Genomic DNA, 20,618 nt, shown 5'->3' with positions numbered 1-20,618 from the left:
CTTCACGACATTCCAATGCAAAACATTTTTGTTCCAACTTCTACTTTGGAGTATGTTTTTAAAGCATATTCCAGTTGCTACAGCAAGGATAAACCCAGAAGGCCTGGCCTCTGCTTTCAAACTATCAGATATTGTTTTTTCTGTTTTGTAAAATCATGGAGTATATTTAACTTTCAAGTAAAGAAATGGAAACAGAGTGACTGACTGTCAGTTTAAGTGTTGGATTCAATTTTATAATAAAACTTTTAACTGTTGCATCTGTTTTCCCTTTCTGTGCAATGTTATGCCTAGCAATGCTAATCCTTTTATGAAGAGACAGCTCATAGAGATAACCTTTGGCTTTTCCTTGCACATCAGAGCACATAAAACAGATGTCTCTGTTAGAGAGTTTAGTCCCCACAAGACCTTACACAGTCAGGAATGATAGGAGTTTTTGGTTCTGGTGCCTTCTTCATTCCTTCTTGAAAGCAAATTCTTTCCCTTGCTGGTTTGCTTGGAAATGCTCTTTTTCTTCTTACATTTTAACCTTTTGAAAGTTAATCAGCCGTACTCTATCTGTTTTTTAAGAGCAATGGAATAATGCATTGAAAGAGTTTGCCTGTAATGATGCCTTCTTTCTTCTGTGGATATGAAAAAATGACAGTCTATAAACAGAAAGGAAATGTGAAAATTGGTGTGGAAAATAAAAAGCTGTTGCACATGAGCACTTAAAGGACTTTTACTACATGGAATGCAATGTATTACGCTATGGATGTTGCTTACCATTTTCTGTAGTCAGGTGAAAAACTCCGATGTTTAATGTATCTCAGAGCAAATGACATTTTACAGAACTAGATAATGATTAACTTATTCTGATGCTGTCTAGAAATTTATGTAAATTAATGGTGATTTCGTAATGTGCAGTGCAAACAGGAGCAGAGCAGTTAAGCCATGAGAGCTGAGTGGAGGGACCAGGGCACAGCAGAGCGGGTTCACTGCTCGAAGTGGGATGGAGGGACCAGGCAGAGCTGGGGGCACAGGGATTTGAGTCAAAATCTCTTCTTCCAGACCATGTTGAAATGCTCCAGCTTTGGCTCTGGGCTCTGCTCCTTCAGGATTTTTTTCCCTTCAGAGGTTGTGGAGGAGAGGGTGCTCAGTGCTGGTGCACCCAGCCATGCTTTATGTACCTTTCCAGGTCGCCCTATTGTCATTTGTAATCTTTGGTTGTAGCTTTTACTTCGTGCAGCAGCACACGCTTTCTCCTTTTCCACGTGCCCTGTTGTCACAATATTAATGGTTGTAGAGTACATGTTGTGCTCAGACTTTAAGAGGTTCAGTAACACAGGGTGAATAGGAATTTGTAAAGACCCAGCAAAATGATTTGTTGCAATACCTGTTTTAACATGAAGTGCTGCTAACAATTTTCCTCTTTGTGATCGCTTGATGCAGCTGATGACTAATGAACCTACCTCTTTGTCTGATGCCATTATTGGTGGTGAGAGGAGGAGGAAGGTGGTTGTGACTCTGGGAATGATTAGGTGGTTTTGCAAGGATCTGGATCTGGATTCCAGGTTTTTCATGAGTAAATAAACAAAAAGAAGGAACTGAGTTTAATATGTGCAAGTCTGTAGCAATTAAGTTTCTACTATAAAAGCGTGTTCTCAATTAAAATGTATGTAGACGTATGTTGTGTGATTAGTTAAAGAGATAGGAAGGGCTTTTATTTCTCCCTGACATCAAAAGACTTCAATGTCCCATTGGCAGAAGAAAATTTCAACACAGTTTGGACACAAGTGTTCACAACACAGATTTTCATTACTGAAAATAACTACTTTAAAAGGAGCTGCCCCCATCACAGTGCAGTAGCTGTGATGTGGGTTAAGTGTGGGCACACTGGGTCTGCTTTGATCTTCTTGAGGTGAGGGGAACACTTTTCCTGGCCTACGGTAACGGCAGACCTTTCCTGTCTACTGCCATGTTTTGAAGCACAGAGTTATAATGTGTGGGTTTTATTTGAACTAAGATTAGTATAATGAAATACTTAATGGTTTAAGTTTTAATGACACCCAGATAAGCATTTTTAAGCTACATACTAGTTTTAGAGGCACATTTCCCATGAAGAGTTTGAAACTGAGAGTGGGGATTGTATAACCTGTCTGAAAAACGGTTTTAAGCAAGGTGTTACTAGAAAATGGAATAGACAAACTTAAGAATATAAGTCAACAATGATTTATAAATCACATTTTCAGGCTTTTGTATGGAAAGTCATGCAATGGATTGGAGAACTGGTTTCCAATATCCATATCACTATCTGAGTGTGATGTGGTTGGAGTGTGGTTGCAGATCTACTCTGCTACAGACCCATTAGATTTTGCTGATTTGTCTTCCTTGTGGCCCTGCATGGACATGGGATATACTCCTGAGATCAGTTTGCACTATCAGGCCTCCAGATGGAAGAAATGTGATTGTTTTTATGTTAATAGGTAAACACACATATTGAAGTGTATTAGCATGGTAATACAATTATCAGGAATATAAATACATCCTTTTATGTTTCATTATTGTCACTGTGTTTATGATGATATACAGTGATTCTTGCTCTTTGGTAACAGCCTATTAATATTTTATCTCGCAGTGTTCTCCACCTTCAGTATATTCTTTTTGTGGGAGAGTATGAGAATAAAGGAGATTAGGTAACTGTTTAGTGTAATAATAAAAGCAATACTTTGAAAGCTTTGCAGCAAGCATGATGAGAATCGATAGATGGTAGTGGAAACAGTACCATGCTTGTTAAAATATTAAACTGAGAGTACACGAGCCATCTCTTGATTGTGAGATGCTCCTAACCCTCTCACCTGCAACTGAAGATGCTTTGTGCAGTGCTGATTGGTATGATGAAAACAAAAGATAAAGGGTCTATCTGCTCTCTGCACTGTTTACATAAAAACCTCAGGAGCCTAAGGCACAAAGTTTATTTATAGTGGAGCAGTGTGTGGCCTGCATGCTATTAAGAAGAAAGCAAAATGCATCTTTTGTCACTCCTTCGAAAGTTCAGAAGAGTTCAGCTTCCTGGTCCTTTCAATGCCAGCACTATGTTGACCCTGCTCTGCGGAACCTGCTCTCTTGCTTGATTGTAACCCCAGTCTAGCTCGATGGAGGAAACATGAGAGCTCATTGCACCATGGTGGCAGTGTTAGAAGTTCTTTCAATGAGTGCACATCCACAGCTGGAGCTCAGATGAAAATACGTGCTAGAGCTGATTGCATAGCATTACATTGCACTTCAGAAAAAAAGGCATTTCAGGCTTTTAAGGTATTTTGCTTGCCAGGATAATAACTTACCAATCATAATGTATACCTTTACAAATTATATGTAATTGCTGAAGAATCTGTGTGTTTTATGCACTTAGAACTGGGGGCATATTCCCGTGTTTGTGTTCTTCCTGTTTATTATCTCTGTTTATCTGTATCTGTTACAGTTTTAAAACACTTTCCTTCTCCTTGTATTCTGTGCTTGCAGTCTTCCAGCAAGAGCTTCCTGCATATTGCAACTCAGCCAAAAGGGATTTTTATACCAGAAATTTCTAGATCAATCCTAGGGGTGGAGGGCAAATTGAAAATACTTTTCTATTGCTAAATTGAGGGTCGTCTCTTTTCATCATCCATGTTAGACGTGTTTCATATTGTTATCAGTATCACTGCATAGACTTAACATAGCCTTCAGTTATACAGAATGATTTTTTAATACTTTTGAGTTTTGGAGCTTTCAGTGGTTGGTCAAATTAGTGCAGTAGCTCTGAAAGCTGATGACAAATGCTTTGCGTTTAAGCTGCACTTTATAATCTCTGAGAATGAAAATAAGAAAAATACTGGTTTTTGTGTTGGTGTGTTTGAATTCATACATAATACATATCACAACTTGGAGGCTGTGATTTCCACTCCATTATTGGGTTGCTTTCCCACCTTAGAATTCATAAATAACCATTGTAAAACAGGAAAAGGTGGGGACAGACTGCATGTTGTATGTCAGTCATGGTTCCTGTCTTCAAGTTTCCATCTTCAAGATGACCATATGTTTGCACTTTAAAAACACAATGCTTCAGAGTGTGTGTGGGAATATGTCATGTTTTATATAAAGGCTAGTGAGAACAGATTTCCCCGTGCCATGTTTTATCAGAAAGCTGGTAAAGATACTATATTTCAGAGCAAAAAACCTGGTAAGGTGAGGAAATTTTTCTTCTGAAAGTCAAGCAAGCAATCACAGACACCTCACAGCCAAAGCTCACAGACAACTATTGCATCGAGGATACCAAGAAATACAGCAGTTGATGGGCAGTAGAGCAGGGATGCTAGTGCCTGTGGCAGTAAGCCACGTTGGCCAGTTTCTGATCTGTTTTTCGTTGGATTTACATGATGCTTTGTGGCCAGATTACATGATGCTAAGGGCCAGTTGGGCTCAGAGCAGATATTTACTTTTTGCTGCCGTATAAATGTGTGTTCTTTCAGCACAGCAAAGGCAGTGGGGGATCTCCTCTGTGGAAGCTATTTGTGTTCCTGCTTTCCCTGAGGTCACTTGCAGTTTGTGCGGGCTGTATGCAGGATGCTCATACGCCCTGAAAAATATTGACAGCTGAGGCAGTTCCAGGTACCACGAGGAAGGTGCGCAGGTGCTGATGTCCCTGCACAGCTGGAGCACAGGTGTGGCTCCAATAGCAGGCTTCTCTCTCTTCCCCCACTGGATGTGTTTCCTTAGGTCTGCCTGTTTTCATTTCACTGGAGAAAAAGGGCTGAGTAGATTTCCTGCTGGTAGAGCATGTATTGAGTCTTGGTACATGGCAAATTCTTTGGACATTTTTCTTTGGTTTTTTTTACACACCATCCTCCTCTAAAGTTTCTCTGAGGTTGTGTTTTCCTTATAGAGGAAAGAGGAAGATGGCAAAATCACGGTGTCTTTTCTTAATTGTCTAAGTTTCTTTGTCACTTTTCCTGCTTGTGTGTGAAACTTTCCACCTTGGTTTCTGTGCACTGTGCAAATAAAAATTGAAAGATGCCTTTTTTTTTAATTTTATTTTGTGATGGTTTGTCCCATTCATAGTTTGGAGAGTTTTGGAGGAAAAGTCTGTTTTATTTCTTGTTTTATCAGTGGAGACTGCTCAGTTTTAGATAGTGCAAAAGGATTGTCAGGTCTTAAAAACTGTTTACCTATTTAATTTACCTTTTCCTTAGTGTTTTAGAATGAGGCAGGGAGTCTAATCCTGTGCAATCCCTCTCCACTGTGGTACCATGTTCTGATGTGTGCCAATTTGAGGGGATACTGGGATGTCTTGGTTCTATGAGGTATATTGTTTCTCTCTCAGCCCAAACCCACCAATGTATTGTTTAGATTTTGTGTCAGGGAGTGAGTATATACATGCAGATGGATAAACTTTGTAAAACCTAAGCTCTGCATGATAGCTGTCTAAACTCAGGAAGTTAACAGAGAACATAAGGTCAAGGGCCTCATCAAAATATTGGCGTGATGATGATGAAGAATAGGTTCATACCACATATGGTGTGTTAACGTGAATAAATGAGAAGGGAAAGGGATGCTTCTGCATATCCTTGTTATCCTAGTCATGATGAGTCTCACTAGGTTTGGTCAGTGTGGAGTTTGAGTTCCGAATTACCAAAAGAAGGAGCGAAAAAAAAGAGGTGAGTGTTCTCAGTGCTGCTTTTTCTCTCTGATGGAATGGCACTTCCTTCAAGTAATCTTTGCCAAGTTACTTGTGTGTTTTAATCCTTGTCTCAAGTGTGCTTAGAATACAAAAGATTGTACAAATCTTCATTTTTCATGTGCCAAACCTAGTGACAACTACTGCAAAACACTTACAGATAGCTACTTCATAAACTACCATGAAAGGGAGGAAGGGGTGATAAAAAGGTATGTTAGCTCCTCCCTGACCCTTCTGCCTTTCTTAGGCAGATCTGTTGTTGTAGGGGGTTGAGCAGTTAAAAAAAAAAAAAAAATTAAAATAGAACAGTTAGGGTTTTTTTCTCCTGACTCATACCTCTCTTAGAAAAATACCTCTCATATTAAACGGAAACAGAGGATGACAGGGAATGGAGGTGCAGTGACTCAGTATCCAGAATTATATTTCTGTGGCCAGAAAAGTGAAAAGAGTCCCAGCTGAGAAGGGTAACTTGCAACTGCTCGGAAGAGGGATTTAGAAGGATCATGTGAAAGGAAGAATTGTCGCCTTCATGGCAGGAAATGGCTGAAGCACGCACCAGGACCTTGGCAGGGGAAGGTCAGCATGCAGGCTGGCTTTGTGGAGGCCCAGAGGAGGTGGCTGAATGGTGTGGACGGCAGGGAGCACACAGGAAATAAATCATGGAGATTTAAGCCTAGTCCAGAAATGATAGGGCTTATTTCAGGTGCTGAGTAGGGGTATCAGAGAGCAAAGTAAGCCTTTGTGTGTAGTTTGTCACACCTTGTTGTTTTTTTTTTACTTAAAGATAAATGCAGACTGTAGGTGGGTAACCACTGATGTGCAAGTCATGTAAAACTATGCCATCCAGGAATTGCTAGCAGATGTTTTGAATAGGTAATTTGTAGCAGAGGGCTGGTTAACTAAAAGAGGCTGGGGATGAGAGTGCAATTTACCATTTTCCTAGAGCCGTCTGCTGCCCTGATTCCCTGTTCATACGTAACTTGTTCTGAACCAGCCTTTGTGTCTTTGGTTGTACTTCTCAAGCTTTCAAGAGATCACCACATCTGAAAATATGTGATTTTCCTTTCCCTTTGAGAGAGTCATACAGCAAAATCTTTTGTTTCCCTTCAAGTTATAATTCTTTGTTTATGAAGGAGCTATATTTACTATACATCCTTTGTTTTGAAACTAATAATGGTGCATACTGTGAAAAGTGGTATAACATCTTTTTTTGCTCAGAGAGCTCCCTGCTGGTTTTGTGTTGCTTCAGATGTATCCTGGTACATAGGTTGTCCTTCTGTTCTTGCTGGGTTCATGGGTTGGTGTTCCCTGAGACTGCCATCTCTTCTTTCGTCTGAGAGCAGTCTGTGATGAAACTCCTTCCATCTGAGACTTTCTTCTTGTGTTACTGTCGCTTTTACAACTAGGTGAGATGTTTTTCTTTAGCATGACAACTGTCCTGACAACTGTCCTGACAAATGGTTAGTTAGCAGGCTGTTCTCCTTTTGATGTTCAAGTTGCTATGTGTAGAGAAGTTGCTTAAGCGTGGGCTTAGCATGCTATCCAAGTCCAAGTGTCTTTATCTACTGTTTTTTTCTTTCAACATGTGGTTCAGGGCCTTGGGTCAGTGAGAACCAGCTACCAAGTTTTGTAGAGACACAATTTTTTGTGAGGTTCATTGACACTGGGGTTCTGCCAGATTCTGGTTTTTATGATTTCATTAGCCATATGGGGCTTTTCAAACTATTTCATGCCTCAGTTCCAGGTGCATCACTGTGATGTGCAACACTTGAGTTTTGCATTCAGTCTCCAGTAAAAGCAACATAGAATCATAGAATATCTCAAGTTGGGAGGGACCCAACTTGAGCCCAATTCTCTGCTCTTCATAAGACTACATAAAACTAAACTGTAAGACTAAAAGGATTGCCCAGGTGCTCCCTGAACTCTAATGGGCTACGTGCTGAGGCCAAGTCCATTGGGGAACCTGTTCCAGTGATGGACCACTCTCTCAGTGAAGAATTTTTTCCTAATGTTCAATCTGAACTCCCTCTGCAGCTTCATCCAATGTTCTCGTGTCTCTGATTAGTGGGCAGAGCCACTGGACTGACAGCAGCCACAGGCTTAAGCACTTCCTTGAAACAAGCACATGGTGTCCTGCTTATTGGGGAGCTCCTGTAAGTAATACAGTGTGTGTTGCTCCTTCAGAAAAATATGTGCTTGAAATACCTGGGTCATATGGCAACCACAAAATTATTTAAGCCCAGGCACTGTAGGATGTGCTCTGTTGCTGAGCAGAAATACTCCTTTGTGTGTGTATGTAAGAGGCCTATTTAGCCTACTTAGGAAGTGCTTTGGCAATGATGAAGCACTATGAGCACACAGGAAAGCAAAAAGCCCATCTTCACTGTACACAGATAAAGGGATATGAGTAAATAAAATACAATATCCCAGAGTGGAAAGGATTATAGGCTGGCAAGAGATAGTTCTTATTGCTGGGTTGATATCCCTAATTGATATAAACATGAAGCCCTGTGCAATCTGTGGTAGTTAAAAGATATGCATCTAAATAATATTTAAATAGATTCTTGCATTTTTAAGACCCACTGGAGTGTAATTGTATTCAACTTAATTAAATGAACTGAAACCCCCTGATAACTGTGCTTTACTGCTCCTAAATAAAACACTCTCCAAAGAGACTTCAAGAAGCTTAGTTAAGGCGATAAAAAACCCGAGCCTGGCGCCATGAAGTTTTGCATGAGCAGTTTTATATTTAGTTCACGTGTATGGTTCCTACAGTGGTTGAGTTTGTGTTAAGTGGTGTGCCTCTGTTAAGAGTCAAGAGCTGAGGCTTCACTGAAGTTCTTCAGGGCAGTCAGTCTTTCTGGTTTTAGATTATTTGTATGACTGTGGGGTGTCTATTTAAGCTAGCTTATTGGTGCCACCCCTCTCTGCCAATGCAGGGCATGTGGTCCCTGCAGAAGTGAGGGCTTGCAGGGATAGCACAGGCAGGTGGGATGGGCAGTATCAGTGGAGGGGGGCCTGGGCACAGCTTGCTTACAGGAGCTACGGGAAACCATTTCTTCTGCTGCTAAGATTATGTGGGGAAACATGGATTGCTGCCATGCTCAATTACAGTTGTTTCCTTTCCTGGTAAAAGACGTCCTGTCAGGAAGCGGTAGGAGTGAAGGCGAGGTTAGTCCATGAGTATGCAGAAGTGTTGGGTGTATCCTCCAGGCTGCAAGCTGCTGAATTGCTAGCAGGAAGAAACAGAAAAATAGCAGAGTTTCAGAAAGCAGTTTAAACATCAGTGTTCTGGCTTTCCACAGCTGGCAGCTTTCAGCAGTAAATCAAGGGCTGCGTCTCTGGGGTGCGCAGTACCCTGTACTGCTGGGCACCACAACCAGGATTGCCGATTTCCATATCTGCTCCCGAAACAGTGGGGAGATCCTGTCTTGCCTTGGTGTGCAGAACAATATTTTTTCTTGCTTTGTATAAAAACAGATTTTGAAGTGAAGGCAGATATTCCAAGATTCTCTTTTCCCCTTCCTGAAACCTTCATATGGATAGCAGGAGAGTGTCTGTCTCTTGGAAGTAAGCCTCTGAAATAGCACATGGGGGAGTAAGTAATTATGTTTACTGTCACACCCAACTTCCTAACAGTGTAGTAGCATTTCCAAATGCTGGGATGTTCATTGCTGAGCTGGGTGATGCAAGGTGCAATGCTGCCTCATAGCTCTTGCCATGTAAGTGCAGATGAGGTGATAGGCTCATCCAGCCATGAGAAATCTGAGGCGACTGCATCCCTGCTGGGCTTTCCCAGTGCTGGATTTCCTGCAGAGGGGGAGAGGGCTGTGCTCTCTTCTCTACTCTTCAGTAATTGTAGCTGGGGGTAAGGTTCCATGCAGGATTCAGCTGCTGAGATGGTGAGAAATAGGGGAAGGCATGGAGGGCTCTCCTCCTTCACTGATGCATACCTAAATCCAGTACCACTGGGTTTTGGGGGGCTGGGGGAAACTGCTGTTCACAGGGACTTGCTCAGGACCGCAGGCCTGGCTCTCAGAAAGGGTGGGAGGAAAAACCCCAAAGTCAGAGAAGTAGAAATAAAGGGGAAAGGAGCACCCAATGGTACACTGAAGAAGTAAGGGAAAGGGCAGGGGGAACAGAGAAAGAAGGATGAGAAGTTTTTCTGAGTGAACTTTCCTTTTTCTGGGCAAGGTATGTCTTGATTGTGCCAAACTGTCCAGATGAAAAGCATAGCAAAGGTTAAGCTAAATACGGTCATTCTGTCCTACCGTGGACACTTAAAAAACCACTTCTGTTAGTAAAACTTGGACATAAAGTTTGACCAAAGTTTGCTTTCTCTGAGCAACTTGGAAAATAATGTAAACCGGACTTGCTGAGCTTGCACAGTTGTCCTGAGCTACTGTTGACTACTAAGTCTGTTTTGCCTTTAAATATCCTATTATTTCTTTTCTTTACACGTTTTCTGTTTGATTTTTTCAGGCTACTGTTTTAATGATTGCTCACCTCAGTTATGTAGTCCCAAATGTCATAGAGGATTTGTTTTTGTCATACTGTGTTACTACTAAATATAATGGAAAGAACTTTAATGAGATCTTCTTCACTGTTGCAGTTGATATGGCCAACTCACTGAAATAAAGATTTGTTTCATCATCTACTTGAGATGTTTGGCATTTGCATATCTGTTTCATTAGCCCCTAACTTATCTCAAACATGAAGCCACACCCAGATCATATGCTAAACTTACTGAATTTGAAGCAAGAAATTCCCCTCCATCTCCTTAATGGTGCTTTAGTCAGATATATGTACATTTCTTAATTCTTGCTATTTTTTTGTTTACCATTTGTTTCTGCTTCAAGACTCAGGATAGAAACCCACTGCAACTGGTGCACATAAAGAGACACATTTCCATTCAATTTGAGAAAAAGTCTCACCAAACAGTGTGCAAAAGGAGAGGAAGGGAGACAAAACTAATGAGAAGTGATGTCAGGTGCTTAAGGCGTTGTTAACTTATTCTACTGTACAAGCTGACAATGATGATTTGTGCCTGACTGCTGACCAGCTTAGTGGGTGGTGGCGGCCTTAGAGGTATCAGAGCAGACAAGAATTTTGAGTTACATTTTGATGAGCTTAGTGCATATCACCTCAGGGAAAGGAGGATAGAAGATAATATACTGTTATTGGAGAAGCTGGACATTAAGGATGCTTTGAACTAACTTCTATTCATAAAATTTGCATGTATTCTTGTCTGTCAAGACCTGGTTCTACTTGTGATAAATATGTACTTTTTAAGTATGTTGGAATGTGCATTTGCATAGATGCAGCTTTTTTGTTAGCATGCATATGTTTTTGTTTTTTCCTTAGAAGACTTCCATGGTTGCATGCCAGAGAGAGGGATCCCAGTAGCATGCTTTCAAATTTATTTCAATTTACAGAGTGAAAAGCATAAATCACATCCAGAGATGCTTTGTTACACTTTCTTGACGAAGACTTTTGGGCTTTACTGTGAAAAGTGAGGAGGAAAACAGACTGCAGTGCTGATGGTGAAAAAAGTACTTTATTTGCAGAATTTTGCTAAGGGTAATAGTTTGTTCTGATGTAAATATAGGGCAAGGTTTCCTATATATATGTTAGAAAAAAACTTAAGTCTGTGGTTTAATATAAATTTTCTGCGTCTAGAGCAGCTGTGCTCTGAACTCAGTGGGTTGTATCAGTTATTTCAGACAATTGCTGCAAAATCTTTGTTATCAAAGTATATCATTGGGCATTCTGCTTATTGTACAGAATCTATAAAGACTTTAACCATGCTGCAGAGAGCTTGACACAGTATTATTAGATCTATTTTTGTAACTCTGTCTGTAAAGCCTCATAGTTTAATGACTCAACCCTCAGATGCCATAAAAATTAATGGAAAGCCTTCTATTGAATCAGTCTGATCTGTATGTTCTCTTTGTTCTCACAGTGTCCAGCTATAGAGAGGTCAAGGGAACCATGACAACCCTTCAGCATCCTCCAAAATAGCTGTTCTCAATATAAAAATGTCATGACTTCTACACTGAGTATTTTATGCCTTCTCCTGAATATCAAGGCAAACACTGGCTGCCTGGCCTTGCGTTTCTGTCTCATTCACATTTCTGACCCTGCTGACTGTCAAGACAGACTTTGAACCTGTCATTTCATGGATGGTGGAATTGTTAGTTCTGCTGAATAGATGATTGTCCTTTCCAAGCCCTAGGAAAAGAAGGGAGTGTTTCTTTAGCAGCTTCTTGGGTTCATTTTTAATGCAACCATTTTGAAATTGTGCCAAAAGGCAAAACATCAGCACTGTTCCTAGCAGAAATACATCACTGGCAAGGGACAGGTAAGATGATCAGCAATGTGTAACAGATAATAATTATCATGAAGCTCTGCAGGTTTTCCTACAGATTCCTGTCCTCACTGTGCAAATGTATTACTGTAGCAAATTGAGACGCAAGCTCTAGCCAGAGAGGTGGATGCAGGTCTAAGTCTTCTGTTTTGAAAAGGTTTGGATCTGATTTAAATCTCCTTAGAAGTGTGGAGGAACCTGGAATACAGTTTCTCTCTCAGATGAATCAACTGTAGCCTGAATTCAGGTATTAGTATATTTTGCAGTGCAGGGAGTTCTGCTGCCAGTCCAAGGTTGCTTAGGGAAGGATATGCAAGTTCCTCAAGCTTTTATGAGCTTGCATAACTAAAAATATCTAAAACAGGCTGGTATCTTAGTCAAAGTTGTCCCATGAAAATCTGAGCTTGCTAGCTCCCTTACTTTCTAGCTAAACTAGTTCTGCTCAGCTTTAAGCATCTTTAAGGATGTGTGCTATATGGATGAGGTCGTGTTGAAAACAGCGTGTTTATTAGGCACAAACATGTTTTCCTTCAGCAGATGTTCTCATTTCACCACTTTTTGGTCCCTCCTCCCTCTTACCCATCCCTCCTCCCCAAACAAGCCTGTTTGCTCTGGCCTATGTTCTGACTTTCATTTATGTACTTCTTAGAGCTCTCCAAACCAAAGGTATTATTAAAATGCAAGGTCATGTTCCACAAATTTTTGGTAGGCATCCTTGTTAACATCCAAATGCCAGAAATAAGCTGCTAATGTTTACAGTGACTCTCCACACAGTAGTCCTGTGTTTCAGGCATGGAAATGGATTTTTCTCATCTTGGCCTGTGAAGGTCAAAAGCATGCCTTTGCCAGGGCATGATTGCAGAGCATTGTGAAAGAGCATCTTCCCTTTGCTAGTGCCCTTTCCGCATTAATTTATACTTTTATAGGAAAAAGAAGTCAGATTTTCTTCCTTCCTTTTTCTGACCGGTTCCTAACCTCCCAGTTTATGCATGTGCTGTGACCATAGCTAGGCTGGTTTTTAAGTTTTCAACTTGTATAGTTGCATTGTGTGCTGTAATCTCCGTTGCCATGTGCAGATGGAAACTCATCTGCCTCTCTGACCAAACGGGCTTGTAGCATGCACATTCTTTTTTACATTTTTGAGATTCATGCAGTTACGTGTTTCACCCAGTGGCTCTGAGAGTGAGGACATATATCCAATAATCAACATCTCTTTCCTGAGGTTCCTGGCATCTTCTGGAATAGGAGGGGAATATACTGGAATATGCAGCTTTGTAATATATTTTTCATACTTTCAGATAGAAAAGGGCAAACTAAAATAGTTGTATTTTTCGTAGATTTTTCTAAACCTCGTATTCTACATGGAAATTTATGCAGAAAGTATGTATGCTGTGCTAGTGCCTAATGTAAATACTGGCAAATATGTTACTTAGCGAAGTCTATTATTCCTCCTTAGCTAGTAGGTGTTTTATTTTATTACTATTATTAAAATATGAATGCATTTTTACTTAATTTTACATCCAGCAGAGCTCTCTGACAAAACATTTTTCTCTTTTACACTTTCAGATGTCAAATACAAAGGATTCTGCCAGGACGTTAAACTAACTGATGTGCAGTGACCGATAAATCCTAACTTTATAATAAGTGTCAAATCGTTCCAACTTTTCTTTGTAGTCACTCCATTAACAGGAATCCCAATGGATTCCTTTGGTATTCACATGCATATCAGAACTAATTCTCTGGGAATTTCAGGGCAATTCATCATTTTGCTCTGTGTTTTATGATGCCAAAAAATGTTGCATGTGTACATTGTAAGATGGAAATTTAGGAACATAACAACTGAAAATAGAAATCTGAGATAATTTCTGTTTTCATTAGAATGCTTTATTAAATCTTCATTTTATGTTTAACCCTTTTTAAATAGTGGGTTGTTTACTTTCTGGCTATCAAGCTGTTTCATGGGAAGGTCTCAGGCAGTAGTGAAGTCTTGGGAGAAAAATGTTGTAACTTTTTACAAATAAAGTGTTTGGGGAATGGTATTTCTGCTCAGCGTTTGTGTTGCTTACGAATTTTTTTCCACCAGAGAAGATCTGTGGGATTGTATAGCTGGAACATTGCAGCTTGTATGGGAATAAACACAACTGCTGTAAAGTACTCTTCATGATAGGGCTTTGTTTAGCTGTTAGATCTGTAACAAAATGAGAATTTACTATGAGGTCTTGGTTTTAAAAATGTTACTGACCTAAAGCAGTTAAGAGCATTTCAGAGGCTACCGAATTACAGACGTATAAGTAAGAACAAATGTAAAAGCTGTGTCTTTTTCCACATAAGCTGTTTCAAATATCTAACCCATCTATGTCAAAATGGGACATACTGGTACATAACTGAAGGCTTATTATAAATTGCATTGGCTTATTATTTTTGGTACTAAATAACTATGTTTTTTCTTACCTGTGAAACTAAAATGGCAGTCCACATCTGTCTAAACCTATGAAAATTAACACCAGCTTTTATTCTTTATGTATCAGAGAGAGATATTTCTAAAATATTGTTAGTTATGAATGCTTTTATTTTTCTGTGTTATTAATAATTCTAGGGATTTTTAAAAAACATTTCACAAAATTCCTTTGACAATGACTTACTAAGTTGAAACTAATGTTTTGTATATGAATATTTTTAAATACTCAAAACCAAAGTAGAAATACAAAGCACACTGCTAGTTATTTTGTGTTAGACAGTTTAGAATTACTTGGAGAAGTTGAGGGGTCAGTTTAATGAACAGACAGACAAAGTGCCGTAGCTCTAAATTCATCTTCTGATTAGTTATACTTGTGGTTTGATGCTATCTCAAGTAGGTTATTTTGGCCATTATTAGTTCAGTAGAAAAATGAAACGTCTTCATTTTTTTTTTAAGTCTTGCCATGTTTGTAGTAGCACTTGAAGAATAAAGGAGGAGAATGGAGATAACTACAGTAGGGATGAAATATAAAGTCATATAAATCAGATACTAAATCCTTTGTTATGGCATTATTTACTTACGTGGAACAGGAATGGATGCTGCGGGTTGTGAAATACTTTGTGTCTTTGGCTTGGGTTGCTTTGTCTTTCTCAATTTGTTTTGATTAAAGCAATGCTTTCTGTATGCCCATATGCATAAACTCAGCAGCTCTTGGCCACAGACAAGATGATTCAATCAGTGTCTTCTACAACTTTCTGGTGAGCTGAGGTGCAGAAGCAAATGTTTGTATTTTTGGTCTAATTTTTCAAGGCTGGAGGCTTCCCCGAAGCTGTCCGCGTCTGGTTAGAGGGTTGCATGCTGCATTTGTAGCGCAGCAACCACGTAAAGCTGTAGCTGCCCTTGGTCTGGTAACCCAGCAAAAGTGCACGGCAGGGCTGCAATGAGCATGTGTTTCAGTTATCAGTTCTCATCCCTAAGATCTTATGGGATTTTGTTCTGTTCCTTCATCTTTTTTGAACGTTAAGTTTTCTCACAGAACTAGCTTTCCCCAGAGAGTTGGCATGGGCTGTATTTGGAGCATAGACCCTAATGGAAGTCCCAAGCACTGCCAACAATCCCTCCTGTCAGTCAGTCAGTCGGGCAGGCTGCTGCCTACAGCTATGCTCCTGTGGACACTGTGGCACTGGCAGACTGGGTCACTTGTGAATGGGCCTTTCTTTGCAGCCACGTGCTCGCTAGTGGTGGGGCCACCCGCGTTCTTCAGGCTTTAATTGGGGTGCTGCTATGGAGCTAATTTTGCTCTAGGGACAGTCGCAAGCCTTTAAGCCTTTTAGAGACTACCTTTAAAAATAGCACAGTGAACTGCACATCAACACAAGTGAAAAATGAGCACTTGTTCAGCTTTGTTTGATCTGTTGGCAGTGCCATTGCTATCCTGCAAATGGTCTGTGACCACGTGTCTGAGGATTTGTGGGAATGTGTGGGGTGGAGCACTGTAGTACGCTGTGATTCTTAGCTCTGCCTGGCTCTCACTCAAGTGGAAGTTCACCTGATATGTTTGGATTTGGAGTATTTCGCTCAATTTCAGAGTCATGAATATACTTTCACAAGTTAAACCCATTTTGGAGCCTGTTTACTTTGTGAAATTTAATGGTTTCCAGAACTGACAAAGGAGATGGACTAGTATGTAGGGAGCTTTCATATTGTTCTAATAAAATGATGCTCTCCTGTGGTGCCCTTCTGTCATTACTGTTTCCACCTCCTGTACTCTTAACTGGTAAAGCTTATCAAGGAATAAACAGACTCTGTCTGGGGAAGATACTCCGAAGTGGGAATTTTTGGTAAACCTTAGAGAGGAGATGTTTGTTATGATGGAGTGGCTGGGATTTAGATTTCACATCATCTCTTTGGAAGTCATACAGGTTTTCTTATTGCCTAGAAAAGTGTGCAAATGAAGGTTTAAGTTTTGGGATTGCTTTTTTAGTTTGGTGTTTATTTTTTTTTTCCCTAGCAGTCCAGCCCTAGTTACTCATTTTGAGTGTGCAAACGTTGCAAAAGCAGCTCATACTGCATGTGGGATCAGTAAGCACGCCCTCAGCCACCGTAAGAGTGTCCAGTTTCATAGGGACATGCGTGGAACTTGTGGTACAGGCAAAGAGTCCAAGTTTCTTCTCACTTGTTGGGAAGTGATGGATAGCAAGGAGGTGGCTGGAGGAAGACATATTCTTGCTGCCTGCTGGGAGCAATAGCACTACTGCTCCAGTAGAAAGATAGGGTAGTGCTGTCATATTCTCAAAGATGCTGTTGTTTTGTCCTTTTAAACTATACACTTGCTTAGAAACATGGAAAGTTGTTTGTCCCAAGCTGTGGAAAGCCTGAAGTTCTCATGAGTGTACTTGTGTACACCAACCCCCAACCTTTTACTGTGGGAAACATCTCCTGTGTGAGATCTTTGGCAGGTTGACAGATGGGAAAGACAGTAAAAAAAAATACATAGATATGTAGGGGGGAGAGAAGTGTAGATATATATTTAATATAGTTATTTTACTTCTACTGCTCCTGTGACATGCAGATTGTTTTCCACCTGTACTGAACACAGTAGTTTTGAGAAAATACAAGCTGTTCTGAATTTTGGCAATGTGAGCTCTACAAAACTTCCAGGAGAATTGGAGATACCTGCGATTGCACTTAAAAAAAATAGAAAGTGAGTTTCACAGACTCTGAAATTTGATAGGCTTTTACTTTGATTTAAACTGGCATGTTTTTTCCAATTCTCTGGAAGTGATACTTCATTAGAACAGACCTACCTCTTCAACATATTCTAAAACCGTGAGGGTAGGGCCAAATACTTATTTCCAAACGGCAACATCTTAAGTAAGGTAGTTACTAATTAAAAGTTTCTCCTAGATCATATGCTAAAACTCTACCTTGCATTTTATGTATATTATTAGCATAATTATTTTAAAATTATTTCTCTATTGCTTAGTTTTTTCTTAATAATTGAGACATAATTTTATATTTATACATGTGCATCTATTAGCAGCAGTAATTAAATAACATTCTGCAGTGTATTGTTGTTCTTCTCTCAGAATAGGCACAAAGCATAGACTGTTACCTTTTAAACAATGTATACAGTAACATACAGGCTTTCATAAATTAGACATACAGCAAAACAAAATTACTCTGTCCCATCTTTTTGACCTGTTTTAGGTGTGTGCATATTGTACCTGCCAACCCCCTCACCTCACAGATATGGCATACATATCTGAAGCTTAGAAGACTTTCTCATGTCTCCTAAAATCCAGCCTGTGTTTTACTTTCTTCTTATTTTCTTTATTCATCACTTTAAAAGTATGAATCTGGACTGTAATTAACAGATTATTACAATTAGATTTCTGGCTATAGCCGCTTTATTGGCAGTGTAGCAATCCTGCCCTGCAAAGCAGATATTTGAGACTCGGCATACCGTATTTCCACCTTTAGTATATCTTAAAAGACCAGCTTGACAGAGTGTTTTTGTGAGTGACATTGTTTGCAGTCTAGCTGATTTGGCTTATAAGCAAGAAGTTTAATATTTTTAGTTGCTGTAAGTTATTGTTAAGGAAAGCAGGACTACTCCCAAGTAAATAGGGTCAATAAAACATATGTAATGACTGGTTACTGGAGGAGTGGGCAGCTGCTTGGGAGAACCAGGTGAAATATGAGTATATGTTGGTGGGAGGGAATTGAGGCAGATAGTGCCTGAGGATATGTTGTTTCACTGCCTTCTCTCTCCGTAGGAATTAACAAGATCCCCCCTGTTTGTGAGGAGCTATTGAGGTACTGCAGTTCCCAACTGTTTTTCTGTGTTAGTGTGCTCTGGGCTAAGGATGGAGAGGATGACCTGAGCACTGTGTGCTGGATATGCTGCAGAGAGGGGGTTTCCTTCAGAGTTGTGCTGTTACCTTTAAATTAAATTAAAAATAATTAACCTGTTTTCTTTTTCTTCGTCTCAATTGTAGGATGGATCACTGGGAAATATTGATGATCTGGCACAGCAGTATGCAGACTACTATAACACCTGCTTCACAGATGTATGTGAGAGGATGGAAGAGCTGCGCAAGCGGAGGGTCTCCCAAGACCTTGACTTGGTATGTAGAGAAGTTATGACTTTATTAGCAAATTATTGCCATTCATGCTCCAGATGAAGAGTCAATATTTCAGCTTGTTGAGTTCTACCCAGGGAAATAACTATATGTGGTTGCGTTCATCAACACAAACGTTTCAGCCAACTCAATTAAACACTTGGAAATTAGCTGGATTAGTTTTTTTCTTGGTATTTGTTATGATTCATTAAACCTTGGAGTCTGCACTTCTTATCTCTTCTTTAATTAGAGTACTTTTTGTCCGTACACATTTGCTTGCAAACCTCAACCCTCAGAGGCAAGATAATGTCTGATGAAAGCATCCTTTCCTTGCTCCAAGATGCCCCCTGTGTGAGCACAATGAAACCATGTGCTGTTTCTCAGTTGCGCTGTACAAACTGTAAAGTAGTGCCTCTCAGAAGGCAAATACTGGTTCCAGGCTCCCAAATGTAACCAGCCTCAATCCTGTGAACCCTTTTCCATTATTATGTGTTGTAGAACCTGTAGCAGACATTCAGGTGCAGGAGACATTCAGTCACAGAGCCCTTCAGGACGGAAAGGTTGTCAGGAGGGCTATGATCCATCCTTCAGCTCAAAGCAGTGTCAACATTGAATTCAAACCAGGTTGCTCAGGGCTTTATCTGGTTGAGTTTGAAGACCTCCAGTGATGGAGGCTTTGCAGCCTCTTTGAGCAGCCTGTTATACTGCTTTGCTGTCTTCAAAGTGAACTTTTATTTTTTCCTGATACTCTGTGAAGTACTCCCTATGCCAGTTTATGCCTGTTGTCTCTTGTTCCTGTGTCATGCACCTTTTGCATAACCACCCCATAGGCACCAGCAGGCTGACAGTAGGTCTTCAAACTGTCTCTTCTGACAGCTGAATCTTCCAGCTCTTCTTGGAGGGCAAGGGCTCAAGTCCCGGAAAGCACCTTTGTAACCCTTTCCTGGACTTGCTCAAGTTTATTAATGCCCACCCAGCATGCAGGAGTGCAGAGTCAGAGTCAACGGTCTGAGAATGGCCTTCCCTGCCACGTGCCAGGGAAGAATTACTTCCTGTGATCTCCTGGCTGTGCTGCTATTGACACAGTCTGGAGTGCTGCTGGCTGTTATTGCTGCCTGGACATACTGCTGGCTTGTGTTAACCTTACTATCACACGGTCTTTTCTGCAGTGTGGGCTGACTGAGCCAGTCAGTCACAAGCCTGTGCCGATGCACGGGCTTGCTCCTCCTCAGGAGCAGGAGTTGGCACTTGTCAAGTGGTGACTTGTGTAATACAGACAGAAACTCATAACCAAAGTATATTTTTTACCTCTACTGAGGCACAGCAGTATTGTGGCAGATTCAGAATGGGATCTGATCACAGTTCTGCAGTTCCTTTACCAGGTCAAATCCTTTAAAACAAATTTGGGAGCTGAAGTTGCTTGATTGCATCTTCTACCTTTGCTTCCCCAGATGACAGAACTGACTAGCAGCAGGGCGTGGTTTGATTCCTTTCTCTAGAAGCTGTACCTGATGATTTGAATTACTTAAGGCTACTTAATTTCTTCTTGGGATTCCAGTATAGCAACTGAGAGGCTCCAGAGCTTGAACCGACTGCAAAATTCAGTTACGCAATGAATGGCTGCAGGATGAAGGCAGAGAGAGTCATCTCCTCTGCTCCACTGCACTCTGTTAGTTCCTTCTTTAGTTTTAAATGAAAAAAAAAAAAAAAAAGTATTTTGCAGGTCTGTTGGTGCCATAAAGTTCCAAGGGTTAAAAAAAAGGTTATTGCAGGAAATCCTTCTGTAGGCAGACCCTTGAGGCTTCCGTGCAGAGGAGCTGATGGCGCAGAACTGTGGAAACCCCCACGCTTAGCAGGCCTGGTGTTCTGGGTAGCTGTTGGCAGCAGTGAAACTCCTTTCCTGGTGCTCTTGGAAGGCAGCTCCTGTGCTGAGTAATGAAGTGTGCCTGGTGGGGGGAGAGGACTCCCTTCCATTTAGAC

The 20,618-nt window shown here is 40.6% G+C and overlaps 1 protein-coding gene across 11 annotated transcripts in view; it reads left to right on the top strand.

Moving 5' to 3' along the window:
* SASH1 (SAM and SH3 domain containing 1) overlaps positions 1-20,618 on the top strand; it is a 524,421-nt gene that overhangs the window by 409,613 nt on the left and 94,190 nt on the right. For all 11 annotated transcript variants that reach the window (XM_027887354.1, XM_027887352.1, XM_027887355.1 and 8 more), the window contains exon 2: positions 18,516-18,644. In XM_027887354.1, coding sequence (XP_027743155.1) covers positions 18,516-18,644 — 129 coding nt within the window. The remainder of the gene's footprint in view (positions 1-18,515; positions 18,645-20,618) is intronic.

The sequence above is a fragment of the Empidonax traillii genome, unplaced genomic scaffold (genome assembly GCF_003031625.1).
Source record: "Empidonax traillii isolate 1590-97213 ecotype Southwest subspecies unplaced genomic scaffold, ASM303162v1 scaffold207:size1520225, whole genome shotgun sequence".
NCBI lineage: Eukaryota > Metazoa > Chordata > Aves > Passeriformes > Tyrannidae > Empidonax > Empidonax traillii.
The sequence above is the reverse complement of the archived record's forward strand: the minus strand, read 5'-3'. Positions and strand labels throughout refer to the sequence as shown.